At 34.8% G+C, this 14,610-nt stretch overlaps 1 protein-coding gene across 1 annotated transcript; it reads right to left on the bottom strand.

The window, feature by feature from the left end:
• Positions 1–6,354: 6,354 nt before the first annotated feature.
• Positions 6,355–8,026, bottom strand: LOC107017184 (premnaspirodiene oxygenase). The gene is made up of 2 exons (XM_015217456.2): positions 7,112–8,026; positions 6,355–7,024 (listed from the first exon to the last, which is right to left on the bottom strand). The coding sequence occupies exons 1-2, from the start codon at positions 8,003–8,005 to the stop codon at positions 6,413–6,415; spliced, it is 1,506 nt and encodes a 501-aa protein (XP_015072942.1). The 5' UTR covers positions 8,006–8,026; the 3' UTR covers positions 6,355–6,412.
• Between the last annotated feature and the right edge of the window lie 6,584 nt (positions 8,027–14,610).

Genomic DNA, 14,610 nt, shown 5'->3' with positions numbered 1-14,610 from the left:
CTTCCCCTTTCAAGAAAAATTGTGACTTTTATGAAGAGTTGCGATTTTAATGAAGATTTTGTGACTTTTATGAAAAGTTGTGACTTTTATGAAAAGTTGTGACTTTTATGAAGAATTGTGACTTTATGAAAAGTTGCAACTTTTATGAAGAGTTGCAACTTTTATATCAAAAGTTGTAACTTTGCTGAAAAGTTGTGACTTTTATCAAGAGTTGCGATTTTTATGAAAATTGTGACTTTTATAAGAGGTTGTGACCTTTCCAAATGGTTGCAACTTTTCCAAAGAGTTGTGACCTTTCCGATAAGGCACAATAAATAGAGGGATTTGGTGCCACTATTATTTGAAGGTTTTTTCCGTTGGATAGTTGAATTCAATTACATTGATTAAGTTTCTTATGAAGTTTGTTTCATTCCTAAAAATTTTCATCCTCCTATTTCATGGAGCTTAATCTTTACTATAAGTCGTAGTGATTCATGTAAGTATGACAACTCTTTTTGCTATTCTGGTTACTTTTTTCTTTTAACTTTGTTAAAAGTTACACAGAAGATGATTGAAAATTGATCTTCTCTTTTGTCCCTTTCTACGGGTTTCTTCGAATAAACAAAGAAAATTGATTTCGATTGCAATGTCACGTTACTACTCTCGCATATTTAATTCCACAACTCATAACGTTTTTGAAATGGTTGAATTTATTACATTTGGTTTTTTAGTAAACAAAACTTTTATTTCTGCCACTATTGTAGTTTTTTTTTTTTTGCTATAGAGGAATCGAATTGAAATACATTAATTAAACTTCTTATGAACCTTTTTCATTCCTCATTTTCCATGAAACTTAATCATTTGCTGTAGGTCATATTACCAAATAATCATATGTAAGTGTAATAAAATAGTCCAATCCCGTGCGAAGCACTGGTAATTTACCTAGTTCTATCAAAAACACAAATAACCTGCACAAGTGTTATCTCCACGTACACACAAAACAAGAAATGTATATGGAAAACTTAAGCCTTTGAAACTTCGTACCTGTTGCAAGAAGAAGTCCAAGAACTAGAAGCACCACAACCACAACTAAGAAGGTTTACACAACTGAAATGTCCAAAAACCAAGAACATGGGTGCAACATTAGCAAAGGTGAATACAATCTTCGAAGAAGATTCAATGAGTAGTGAGTAGTGAAGTTGTCGTGGCCCTACCACTAATCAGACATACGTGTCGACAAATGTAGTATTTGATGAAGCATCAGCATGGTGGTCCAGGTAACTCTCCCTACTAGAATTGACAACACTTGAGCAAAAGTTGTAAGATAAGCTGAAAGAAGAAAAATGAGGGAATAAGATGGAAATTAATCAATAGGCAAGAGGAAAACCCAAACACCTACACCATGGGTATCTCCACAAAATAACAAGTCATGGCAAACTGGAGCTTGTGAAATTCCTGCCATATTTCAAGAAGAAGTCAAAGAAGCACCAGAACCACAACTAAAGAGTTTTAAGAAACACCCAAACACCAAGTATATAGATGCAACTTTAGCAGAGGTGGTCCAGATCAAGAAGATTGCTACCTTGAATTCTTCAACGAGTAGTAAGTGGAGAATTTCAAAGGAAGGAGATGTTCATAATGGCTCACTCAAAATGGATATGAAGAATAAATTAAGTTGGTGTGGAAGGTGAGTGTTAAAAAATAATCACCAACTTAATTAAAATCTAAGATATTTCAAAGAGAATCTAGAATAATCAAGACTGTAGAGAATTGAAGGAAGAACTCAAGATTTAGAGTTCTTGAGTTCAAGTCTAAAAACATTCTAGAAATAAGTGGAAGGTATAGTTCAAAAAAAATTACCTTCATACTAGTTCCTTTCATCACCACCTATAAATAGAAGTGGTTAGAGTTGTATGTCTGCGTACTCTAATAAAGAGTGCCTGCTCAAAAAAAAAAGTGCACTCAAGAAAAGACTGAGTGCAAAAGAAAAATTGAGTGTTAAGAGTTGTTAGACCGAAGTTAGTCCACTTACTTAGCAATAATAAAATTAAAGTTGTCATGAGAAACCAATTATGCCCAAAAATTCATGAATGACACTTCTTTTGGATACAAACCACCACTCTTATCGGTAGGTCACAGCTAGCACCCTTTCTTGGTCCAAGTCACCACTCTTGGCTCTCTACCAAGCCATTATTTTGAGTTGCGGCCTCAAGCATTAATTGACCTGGTCGAATACCTATTATTATAAACTGCATAAGACGGTCCAACCCTTTAAGAAAGTCTTAAGTGATAGATCTCACTCAAGCCTATAAACTCCTTAATTTTTTTCCTTATTAATCAATGAGGGTCAATAAGCACACAAATAAGATGGTAAAAGATTCCTTTGCATTCAAGAAAAGTTGGTTTGCGCCCTTGAAAGGAGTAACCTTCAATTGGAAACTCTTAACTCCCCCCCCCCCCCCCCCCCAATAGTGGTTTTTATATCATGCGAACTCAAACTGGACATATGTTCTTGACAACACTAATTTGATTGATAAAAGAAAATTCTGGTATAACAAGTCCATATCTTAAAAGTTTTTAATTAGTTCAACTGTTGAATGAGTTGGCAGATTTAGTCATAATCTGCTCCACCATTAAGATTGCAGATTTAATTATAATCTGCTCCACAAATGAAGTTGGCAAATTTGGAATTTGCTCCTGTAAATATAGGATTAGAATATGTTATTCTAGGAAAATAGTTTTGAGGAAATCCTTTGATTCAAGATTTCCTAAGAATTAGGGATTGATTAGTTTAATTGGTCTTTACTTGTTCTCCTATAAATACTATAGAAACACTATGAATAAAATATATTTTTGTAGTATCTAAACTTTCATGGTATCAGAGAGGGACTTTTTCCCCTAATATCATATAGATAAAACAGCCTTTCATGGAGAGCATCTTTCTGAAACATCAATTGAAGACAAAAGTTTTTCTTTGGAAGCTCCTGTAGAAAATTTGATGACACAAGGAGGCAATGCTTCTCACATGCCTTCCAGTTTACTTCTCATCGATTAAATGGGAATAACTATCTAAAATAGGCACAGTCCGTAAAGCTTTCAATCAATGGTCGTAGAAAGTTGGGACATCTGACTGGAGAAACGAAAAAGCCGGAAGTTGGAGATCCAAAGATGAACTCTTGGAGATCAGATAATTCACTCGTGATTGCTTGGTTAATCAATTTCATGGAACCTGATTTAAATATTGAACAAAAACCTATTATAGACTCTTCAGCTCTTGTGACAGTGAAGAATGGAGAGAACAGAAACAAAAGGCCATGGTGTGATCATTGCAAAAAATATTGGCACACCCGTGAAATGTGTTGGGAGATTCATGAGGAACCACTAAACTGGAAGAAAAAGGGAGTTGATAATCGTGGCTTTCAATCTCAAAATGGGCAGGCCTTCCAAACAACTAATTTTGATTAGGGGCAGTAAACTTCTCTATAAACGACCCCATTTACAAGGGAACAATTGAAAATTCTACACAAACTCCTTCAATCTCCACAATTTCGTCCAAATGCACCAAATTCTTATGGTAAAACGGGTATTGTATCATCTGCTTTTCTTAGAGACAATTCCAAACAAATAGATTCTTGGATCATAGATTCAGGAGCTAGTGACCACATGACTGGAAGTTCTCGTTTTTTCTCTACTTACACTCCTTGTGCAGGGAACAGTAAAATCAAGATAGATGATGGTTCCTTCTCTGCATTTGTTGAAAAAGGAACTATTAAACTATCACCATCCCTTACACTTCAAAATACTCTTCATGTTCCAAAGTTCTCTTGTAATCTAATTTTCGCCAGTAAATTAACCCGTTCTCTTAATTGTCGTGCTATTTTTTATTTCGATTTGTGTGAAATTTAGGAAAAGATCTCAGGGAAGATGATTGGCAGTGCTAGAGAATCAGGAGGTCTTTATTGTCTTGACAAGGGAACAACTCACTACAACTGAATCCTCTTTGTTTGAACTATACTTTTGTTTTGACTAAAGTCATGCTTTGGCACTATAGGCTTGGACATCCAAGATTTTATTATTTTTTACCTCAATTATTTAGAAATAGAAATACATCCTTATTCCAATGTGAATTTGGTGAAATGGCTAAGCATCACACATCTTCTTTTCCTTCTCAAAATCATCAGGCTTAAAACTGTTTACAATGATTCATACTGATGTTTAGGGACCATCTAGAATTTCAACAATGTTTGGGAAACGATAGTTTGTAAATTTTTTTTATGATCATACTAGATTGAGTTGGGTTTTTTTTATTGAAGAACAAATTTGAGGTTGAAAATGTATTTGAGACTTTTTATGTCATGGTGGAAGCACAATTCAATGAGAAAATCAAGATTTTTCGGAGTGATAATGGCCGTGAATCTTTTAATGAACAATTAGGAAGTTTTTTTAAAAAAATGGGGTAGTACACCAAAGCTCTTGTCCGGATACTCCTCAACAAAATGGTATCGCCGAAAGAAATAACACTTTTTAAAGGTAATGAGAGCTTTAATGTGTAGTAGTAAAGTTCCTCAACACCTTTGGGGAGAGGCTCTCGTGAGTGCCACTTACATTATCAATAGGATGTCATCTCGTGACTCACAAAGGAAGTATGTTCTTGATCTGTTAAAAGAAACAAGAATGTGTGGCTGTAGACCAGCTGAAACTCCAATTGATCCAAATCTAAAGTTAGTAATAGGAAGGAAAATTGATTGATAAGGGTCAATATCAGAGACTGGTAGGTAAGTTGATTTACTTGTCACATATTAGACATGATATTTCCTTTGTTGTGAGCCTAGTCAATCAATTCATGCATTCTCCGCGAGAAGAACACCAAGAAGTTGTGTATCGAATCCTAAGGTATCTAAAGAGTTCACCTAGGAAAGGGTTGTTCTTCAAAAAGAATGAGCAAAGAAGTGTTGAGGCTTATACGGATGCAAATTGGGCTGGTTCATCTATTGATAGGAGGTCTACATCTAGATATTGTACATTTGTTTGGGGAAATTTAGTGACATGGAGAATTAAGAAGCAAAATGTGGTGGCTCGAAGTAGTGTTGAGGCTCAGTATCGATCCATGACACACGAAATTTGTGAAATATTGTGGCTCAAGAGATTTTTGGAAGAACTAAGAAGACTTGTGAGTTTTCCAATGAACTTGTATTGTGACAATAAGGCTGTCATAAGCATTGCTCATAATCCAGTTCAACATGATAGAGCATAGCATGTGGAAGTGGACAGACACTTCATTAAATAGAAGATTGAAGATGGAAGTACGTGCATTCCTTTTGTTCCAATAACTGAACAAGTTGCAGATATTTTCACAAAAGGTCTTTTCAGAACTACTTTTGAGTCCTTCGTGAGCAAGTTAGGCATGTTTGATATTTACATGCCAACTTGAGGGGGAGTGTTGAATGAGTTGGAAGATTTAGTCATAATCTGCTTCACCATTGAGTTGACAGATTTGATTATAATTTACTCCACAAATAAATTTGATTAGAATCTGCTCTTGTAAATATAGGATTATAATATATTATTCTAGGAAAATAGTTCAGAGGAAATCCCTTGATTCAAGGATTTCCTATGAATTAGGGATAGATTAGTTTAATTGGTCTTTATTTGTTCTTCTATAAATACTGTACAAACACTATGAATAAAATATACTTTTACGGTATCTAAATTTTCATCAACCATACTGTAGCCAAAGCCCACTAATTCGAATTCGCATCTGGTACCTACTAAGGGAGAAAAATCTATATATCATTAAGTTTTTTTAATAGAATTATCTTTAAAGGTTTCTAACAATGTTTTTTTTAGATTCTCAGAAGTGGTATGTATTGGCTTTTCATGTTGGTTGGATATTTGAGGAAGAATAGGAACAAAAATATTTCGCCACAAAGACATATTATGTTCCTTATTTGGTGTTCAAATTGGTAGATATGTACCATGAACTTGAATATACTTATTCAACTATTATGTTTGTTAATTATAGGAGTGAACATGTGACTGATGAACAAACCAACACTGTGAGACTTATAAGATTTCCCAAACTGAGAGGAGATGGATGAACGGACTTCTATTTCAACCCATTTTTTATTATCTTCAATTTCAACTCAACCCGCTCATTTGACACCCCTAGTGGCCTTCTTTCCCTGAGAAATTTAATAACAATATCATATATCCTGCAATACACTAAAACATGTGAAATGCTTTCAAATTTGTTTCATCAGCAAAATTTGAAATAAACAAAAGATGTTATTTGATCAACATATATATTCTTGGTCATTAAAAAAAAAAAAGATACATGTATTCGAAGTAGATAAAGCTGGAAACTCCAGAAGAAAAATAGGATAATAATTGGGCTCAGTAGGAAATTATTCTATAAAAATGAAACTGTTGAAAATCATTGTTGATAAGGAGTGGCAACCAAAATAAGGTCATCTTTTCTGGCAGCAGTTACTCCAACCAATTCAGTCAAGTTCAAGTCTTTTGGCTCCATTCCGTTAGGGAGTTTCCAATCGAAGTGATATAACAATTGAGCCAACGGTAAATAAACATTAGCTAAACCAAATGATATCCCGGGACAAATCCTTCTCCCACCCCCAAACGGAAGATACTCAAAATTGTTACCAATAAAGTCTACAGAGCTCTGCTCAAATCTCTCTGGCTTAAAGCTTTCTGCATCATCCCAATATTTCGGATCTCTTCCCAATGCCCAAACATTGACCATGACTTTGGTCTTCACAGGAATAGTGTAACCGTTTATATCCGTCTCTTCCCTACATTCTCTTGGGACTAAAAGTGGAACTGGTGGATGGAGTCTTAGCGTTTCTTTAATGACTAACTTCAAGTATTTCAGCTCCTCCACATCATTTTCATCGAACGTTTCTCTGTCTTTAAAGGCTTCTCGCACTTCTGCTTGAGCTTTGGCGAATACACTTGGATTTTTCATCAGTTGCACCATTGCCCACACTAGTGTTGATGATGAAGTCTCTGTTCCCGCAGCAAACATGTCCTGCATATAGGAACAAAATAAGTTATTTCGTGGTGATTGATCGATCATACGTACAAATAAAAATATATAATATGCAATAGTACTTACGAAGATAATAGCTTTGATGTTGTCGTTGGTGATCGGAAATTGAAGGCCTCCATCATTCATAAGTCTTAAAAGAACATCAATTAGATCTTCACCACCTAATGCACCATTAGTTTTCCCCATTGCAATGTTCTTCTTGTGCTCATTGATTACATCTTCAACAATTGCATCTACCTTATGATGAGCATTCATTATTTTACCTTTCATTCCACTAAGCACATGGAGAAACTTCAATGACGGGAAGATATCAGCCACATCGAATCCTCCTGCTAACCCAATCACTTCTTTGATTAGTTGTATAAATTTGTCCTGTTCTTTAAACACTTTCCCAAATGCTGATCTACATGTCATGGAACTTGTGAACAAAAACAACCTTTCAGTAAAATTAACCGGCTCATCCGAAGACGAAGATGACCTGATAAAATTAACAAGACGATCAACTTCATCGCGCCTAATAGAGCTGTATGACCGGACATTCTTGGCACTCAACAATTCCAAGACACAAATTTTACGCATTTGTCTCCAGTAATCTCCATAGGGGCAAAACGCAATATCAGACCTGTTGTAACAAACAATCTCCGGGGCCAAAAGTTTAGGCCTAGATGCAAAAGCGATGTCATGAGTTTTCAGTACTTCTTTCGCCATATCAGGAGAAGTAACAACAACAGCAGAGACTTCACCAAGTTGAAGATGCATAAGTGGTCCATACTTTTTGGCTAAATCTCTAAGAACATGGTGTGGAAGTCCACCAACCATATGAAGCATACTTCCTAGTAAAGGAAGTTTCCATGGACCTGGAGGCAATTTTTTCGATTGGCTATTCGAGTTTTTCCATTTCCTTAACAAAAACAGAAAAGATAAAAAAAGGAAAATGGAAGCCAAGCTCAAGAATTGCATTTTGAAAAGAGTTAAATTTATGTGTTTGGTGATTCTTCAATGTTGTGTTACATATGCTCTTTTATAGGCAAAAAATTAAATGGGATAATTTTTTTCAGCAACTTTTGTTTACTATAATCTATTGAAGTCAAAACAATTCAGCTCACTCAAAAAATAAATATATATGTACTGATTGATATGCCAAAATAAGAATTATTTTTTGTCCAACAATACTAATTGCTACGTCCATAAATATTCCTAAAGAAGTAAAAATGGTGGCTGGAAAATTGATTTTTATAACGAACAGAAAATGTGTAGTTGCCACCTTGGAATTAAATCTGTCCTACTTTGTATCAATTTTGACTGGAGTATTATTATATTGGCTTAGGACACATGTAAGATTCTTTACTAAGTTTGAATATTTATACACATTCTTTCTCACAAAACTCAAATATAATAGTGTGTAGTATCTTTTTATTATCTTACTACGGATAAGGGCCTAAAATACCTTAAAGTATTGAAAATGGTATAAAATTCATAAATTAATTCGGGATGTATTACTTCTTTATCTTTAATCATAAATTTCTAATTGAATTTTGAAAGAAAGTGTCCTCCTAAATAAGCGGCTCAACCTAAATTTAATTGGAACTTCGATTCGGACTCGAATAATTTTGAATGTCATTTTCAGGAATCTATAATTTCATCGTGTTTTAGTAGTGTTTATGACGATTTTGATATTATAATTGGATTATTAATTGGGTGAAGTTTAGTTAGTAATGAGTGGGTAGTGGGTTGGTTTATAAATTATATTAATAAATTATAATTATTTTCAATAGTTGAGCACCACGTATTTTAAAAAATATTTAAATAGTTTAAATATAAAACCGTTAAATAAGTGGTCAATTTTAAACCAAAAGGTGGATGACAAGGGTATTTTGGACCCAATAGGTGGGTGGGAAGGGTATTTTGGAGCCAATAGGTGGATGGAGGGTAATTTTATACCATTTCCAACACTTTGAGGGTATTTTAGGCCCTTTTCCGATCTTACTAAAATATAATTCTAAAGTATTTCTCTTTGTGTCACATATCAGCACCACGAAGAATAGAAAATTTTAATAATTAAAATTACTATTTGTAATTTGTAATTTTTAATTATATTAAATTAGTTTATTTTATTTATATGTAATAGGGGTAACACCTCTACATGTTGGCATCGCAAAAAAAGTAGTAATTTTTATTAATTAAAAATTATTTTTTTGTAATTTATAATAATATTAAATTAGAAATTAAAACAAAAAATAATAATAATTTATTAAAAAATTACTTAAAATTAACATGATATAATCAATTTAAAAATTAAAGATAAAGATAAAATTAAAAATTAAAAATTTGAAATGATCTGTTTTAAAATTAAAAATTAAAAAAAAAAAAACTCAACTTATTATTTAAATAAAATAGGAATATAAATAGGCATTTCAAAAACTTCTCATTACCTTCCCGCGCAATGCTCATACACAAACTCTAAAATTTGATTAAAATATTAATAAACTAAACTAATTTAAGACAATTAAAACTTCACAATAAAAAAATCGGATTTATCCCACATTAGCATTTTAAAAAAAAAATCAGCAAATAAAGTTTTACAAAAAATCTGTTTAATAATTAAAATAAGAAAGAACTACCAATTCAAATTTTAAAATCAAGCCTAAATCTGCTTCATTTTACCTGATATACATGACTTTTTAAAAAATAAAAAGCTCCTCTTTTTTTCTCATTTAAGGATAGTTTTACTCGGAGAAAATTCACAAGTGCCTCCCTAGACTATGACCGAAATCTCAGAGACACACCTTAACTAAACTAAGGTCCTATTACTCCTTCAACTTTTTTTTTTGTAATTTTGTACACCATTTATCTTACGTCGCACACTCTATGACTCCACACAATTGAGGCGCGTGAGAGATATTTGGATGTCACGTAAGCCAAAAAGGTCTTATTCCATGTCTATCCGTTATTTCATTCTTGAGGTTGAATGATTGAGTTCTTGATGAGTTTTCGTAAAGTTTCATTCTTACATCGTGTACGATGAGTTCTTGAGATAAGTGTTATGAGTTTGAGGGTTTTTTTAGTACATTTTCGGGTACTTATATTAGATATCGAATATAAGTGAGAATCATTCAATTCTAAGCAAATTTGGGTCAGAAAACAAGAAAAAAACTTTACCGGATCGCTCTGGGAAGGGTGGCGCGAAGCGCCACTAATGTGCCAGGAGGGCTAGAGCGTTGCACCAGAAGTGTGCCAAAATGAGGCCTCTAAATTTCAGGGGTTGGCAGCCCGCGCCAGCAGTGAACCGGGGTTTCCTACCCCCACCCTTTCTCCGTCATTTGCTCTATCTATGCAAAACTTGGAAAACTAGTGGGTTATAGAGCTTTAAATGAGGGTTAAATTTGTATAAATGACCTTCTGTAGTTAGAGTGAATGGTTTAGGGATTAAACATCAAGGTACGATCCCCAAGGACCCACCAAATGTCCTTAAAGAGGACCCTAGCAAACCACCAAATCTGCCCAAAAGACAGCCCACCCATGATTGGTTATTAAGTGGGTTTGTTTTATTAGTAATTAGGTCACCTACATAAAGCTAATAGACCCCTAAATACATTAATCCTTGTCATTATATTAATTCACTAAAGAGACCCAATTCCCTACAAGAAATTCTCTCTCCATGAAGCAAAGAAGAAGAAGAAGAAAAGCAAGTTAGGAAAATTCCTCCATTGTTGCAAGCATTGTGAGGGCTTTATAATTAACGTATGTTAGCTTATTTATCCTTGCATTCTTCCATCCATGGAGTCCCCTAGATTTCCCCCTATTGTGAAGATGAATCCCAATTCTAGCTTGAGTTTCTTCCTATATTATGGGTAGTGTTGAGTATTAATTCAATTGAGTGGACATTACTTGTTAATGATTATTTTAGTATTGAATAATGATATTATGATGATATTATATGTTTTGTATGGTTAATCCTAGTCTAATTGATAAAATTGTAGTAATATGGGTTTATGCCATGAAAGGTGAAATTGAGGATTCATAGATGATCTTCTAAAATTGATGACTTGTAAAGTAATTGATCATAAATGAAAGCTTGTAGACATGAATTGAATTAGATTATGGTATATATAATGAATCATGACAAGTAAAGCTTGAAGTTGAACATTTATGATGATTTATGACTAGAATCACTTGATAATGAAGAATGTGATTAGAATGCCTTGAAATCTATGTATGAATGATGTTGGTAAAAAGTAAAGCTTTGAGAGTAGGGCTTATAGTCATGAGTATTTATAGTAGGGCTTTGAGAGTAAAAACTAATATGTTAAATTAAGAATGTTTAAATGCATAAAGTGATAAAAGCACTTGAAAACATTGATGGGTTATCAAGGAAATCTATCCATGAGTAATGAATAAAGTAAGACTTAATAAATTATCTTCCGGGATGTATGCCTAGAAGCGAGTGGATATTAAATTGAGATGGAAGTTTTTACCTAGTTGAATCTGGCTTCCAAGATGGGAGCTCTCAGAAGTAGAATCCGGGTTTCCCAAAGTATATCTCATTAGATGGAGTCCCTTACAAGTGGAGTTCGGGTTTACTAGTACAAATCTCTGTATCCCATAACTATGTGCATCGTAGGAAGGTTAGCTAGTGGGTCCAACTAAGATAACAAATTGTTTCCACCCTAGAAAAGTAGACCAACCCTTCTCGATGTGGGTAACATCGAAAGGGATCATGTGATAGCTCATGTGTTCCCATGTCGCTTAAGGCTATTTTCCCAACTAATGCAAGATTATTATGGAACTAAGACATATTTGAGTATCTCAAAGTGTTCCATGTTAATAATGAACTAAGACATGTTTAGGGAAGTATCTCCAACTGTTCAAACATAATGAACTTACATATGCTTTCATTAGTATTTCATAGTGTTCAAAAGTAAAGACGAGGGACTAACATGTACTTAAAGAAGTATCTCCTAGAGTCCTTATGCAATAAAAGGGAGTCAAGTCTCCAAATCAAGAAGTATGAGTATGAGAACCTAAAAAGTGATACTTACCATGGGTAGGATTATGGGGTCTTATTCTTACATTGCACAAGTATGACTTAAGGTCATTTAACAATTTATTATGTTATATGATGTATGTTTAGATAGGGTTGTGTTGTAGTCGCCTTCATTGTTATGTTATGATTGACCAAAAGTAATGGTTCCCTTGGTTATGAGAATCAAGCTAAGGTTGAGAGCATAAGATGGTAAGTATGATTATGATAGCCAAAGGGGGTACTTAGCATGAATGAGATTATTGGGTCTTATCCATGAATTGCACATGTACTCTTTAAGGTTACTTGAGAAGTAGTTCTCTTATGATATGAAGGGTCGGGGTTGAATAATGCTTATATGATGTTATGTTGGAGATTTTTCTTATGATTGTGATATTTTCTCTTATGTTTATAGTTTATGTTTCATGAAGTATCTATTATGTTTTAGGGTTCGGTAATTTGAGTTCTATTCTTGAGGCTAAGTTTCTAAAAGTGCAAGGAGTTAAAGACTTGGTAAGTCCTCAAAGCATCGAGGATAAAGACATTATTTCCTTTTATGTCTTTTATTTTCATGTTTTGAGGCTATTGTATGGGATATGTCCCAAGATTTATTCAAAGTATTGTCGTAGATGGCTTGAGACAAAAGTGTAGTAAGACTTTCGCTTCGTTTTATAAAGACTTTGATTGTTATGAAAAATGTTTTAAAATTTCGCATTTGTCTATTATCTTATGTTATGATATGCTAAGAGCTTTTATGAGACCGCTTTGGGGTCAAGTACACCATGTTACATCTAGGGTGTACCCTTGGGTCGTGACAAACTTGGTATGAGAGCACAAGGTTTAGAATGGTTCTAGGATGTCTCAAACCACGTCTAGTAGAGTCTTTTTCATAAATATGAAGTATTCCACATTTATGAATAGGAGGCTATTAGATGTTTAAGAAATCTCACTTTTCATTCTCTAAGTCGTGTCATAGAGTTTGGCTCTAGTAGGTCCTTCTTCTAAAATGTACCCTATGGTTTTTCAGGGTATGGCTAATACAAGGGGCAAATGCTAGGGGGAATGAGGAAGGCAATGAGGAGGAAGAGGTTCCTCCCCAATTTCCACCTCAAGCTTCTCCTCAAGCTTTAATTAACCCTATGGATGAGAATGTGACTCATGCAGAGTTTAGATCAACTATCCCATTGTTGAACAAGTCGTGACGGCTCAAGTCAATAGAGAGATGGTAGCTCCAGTGAACGCTAATGTGAATTCCGCGGCTTTAAGAGTGAAAAAGAGTTTTTGAGAATGAAACCTTCTGGGTTTTATGTCTCCGAAGTGGAGAAAGATCCTCAATGGTTAACCGATGAGGTGTATAAGGTGTACGCTATCAAGGGGTTAACTTCAGTAGAGAAAACGGAGTTAGCCTCTTACCAATTGAGAGAAGTAGCACAAATTTGATATGAATAATGGAAAGACAATAGGTCGGTAGAAGTCGGCCCAATAGAGTGGGAAGGGTTCAAATAAGCATTCCTTGGTAGGTTCTTTCCCCGAGAGATGAGGAAGGCTAAGGTGGGAGAGTTTATTAACCTTAGGCAATGTAACACTAGTGTTAAGAAGTATTCTTTGAAATTTACCCAACTATCCAAGTATGTTCCATCTATGGTAGCAGATTCGAAAGATAGGATGAGTAGGTTCTTGAAGGGGGTATCCGACTTGGTTAAAGAAGAATGTCGTACGACAGTGCTCCTTAATGACATGGATATCTCTTGGCTTGTGGTGTATACTTGATATACCGTGGTTTCACGGTATAATTAATACTTTTTCTTTAAGTTTAGTGTGTCCGAAAAGCCTTTTTGTGCTAATTTTTATATAAGTTTCTCTTTGTTTTACAGGAAATCTGTCCAAAGCTGAATGCGGAGATTTTTTAGCGAAGAAATGCAGAAGAGACCACCTACGGAGCTTATGACGGTCCGTTGTTCTTGTGACGGTCCGTAGGTGGCAGCGTAGTGCAGCTGCTGAAGGAAGATGGGGAAGTCTGGCCAAGTGTGGGATTACGAAGCTTGTGACGGTTCGTCGTGGCTACGACGGTCCGTCCTGCAGGTTCGTTGTGAAGATCAGAGAAGTGATCCCAGTACCCAGATTCCAAGAGTTGAAGTGTTTTGGAACGAAGACCCTCGACGGACCGTTGTGCCTATGACGGTCCGTCATATTTGCCGTCGAGGGGAATGAAGAGAGCAGAAGAAGAAATTGCATAAGTATGGGACGACGGAGTCCATGACGGTCCGTCATGACCACGACGGTCCGTCGCGAGGTCCGTCGACCCAGCCGCGTTTTGGCAGATTTCCAGCAATTAGAATCCTTGTTTAATTAGGTTTCTGTTATTTTATAAATAGTTCGAAAAACCTCATTTTTGAGGTTAGACACCAGATAGTTAGACTCTTAGATTGTTAAACTCCGTATTGGTAAACATTATATTGTGAGATTCTTGATAATCATTCGACTTTTTGTGAGATTATTGATTACTTTGAGAATTCTTGCAAGTGATTTTTGGTGATTAATCAAG

This window comes from Solanum pennellii, chromosome 4, assembly GCF_001406875.1.
Source record: "Solanum pennellii chromosome 4, SPENNV200".
NCBI classification, from domain to species: Eukaryota; Viridiplantae; Streptophyta; class Magnoliopsida; order Solanales; family Solanaceae; genus Solanum; species Solanum pennellii.
The sequence above is the reverse complement of the archived record's forward strand: the minus strand, read 5'-3'. Positions and strand labels throughout refer to the sequence as shown.

Coding starts and splice junctions, on each gene's coding strand:
- LOC107017184 (XM_015217456.2), bottom strand. CDS start 8,005: ATGCAATTCTTGAGCTTGGCTTCCATTTTCCTTTTTTTATCTTTTCTG. Junction 7,025..7,111: donor ACATCAAAGCTATTATCTTC/GTAAGTACTATT, acceptor TCCTATATGCAG/GACATGTTTGCTGCGGGAAC.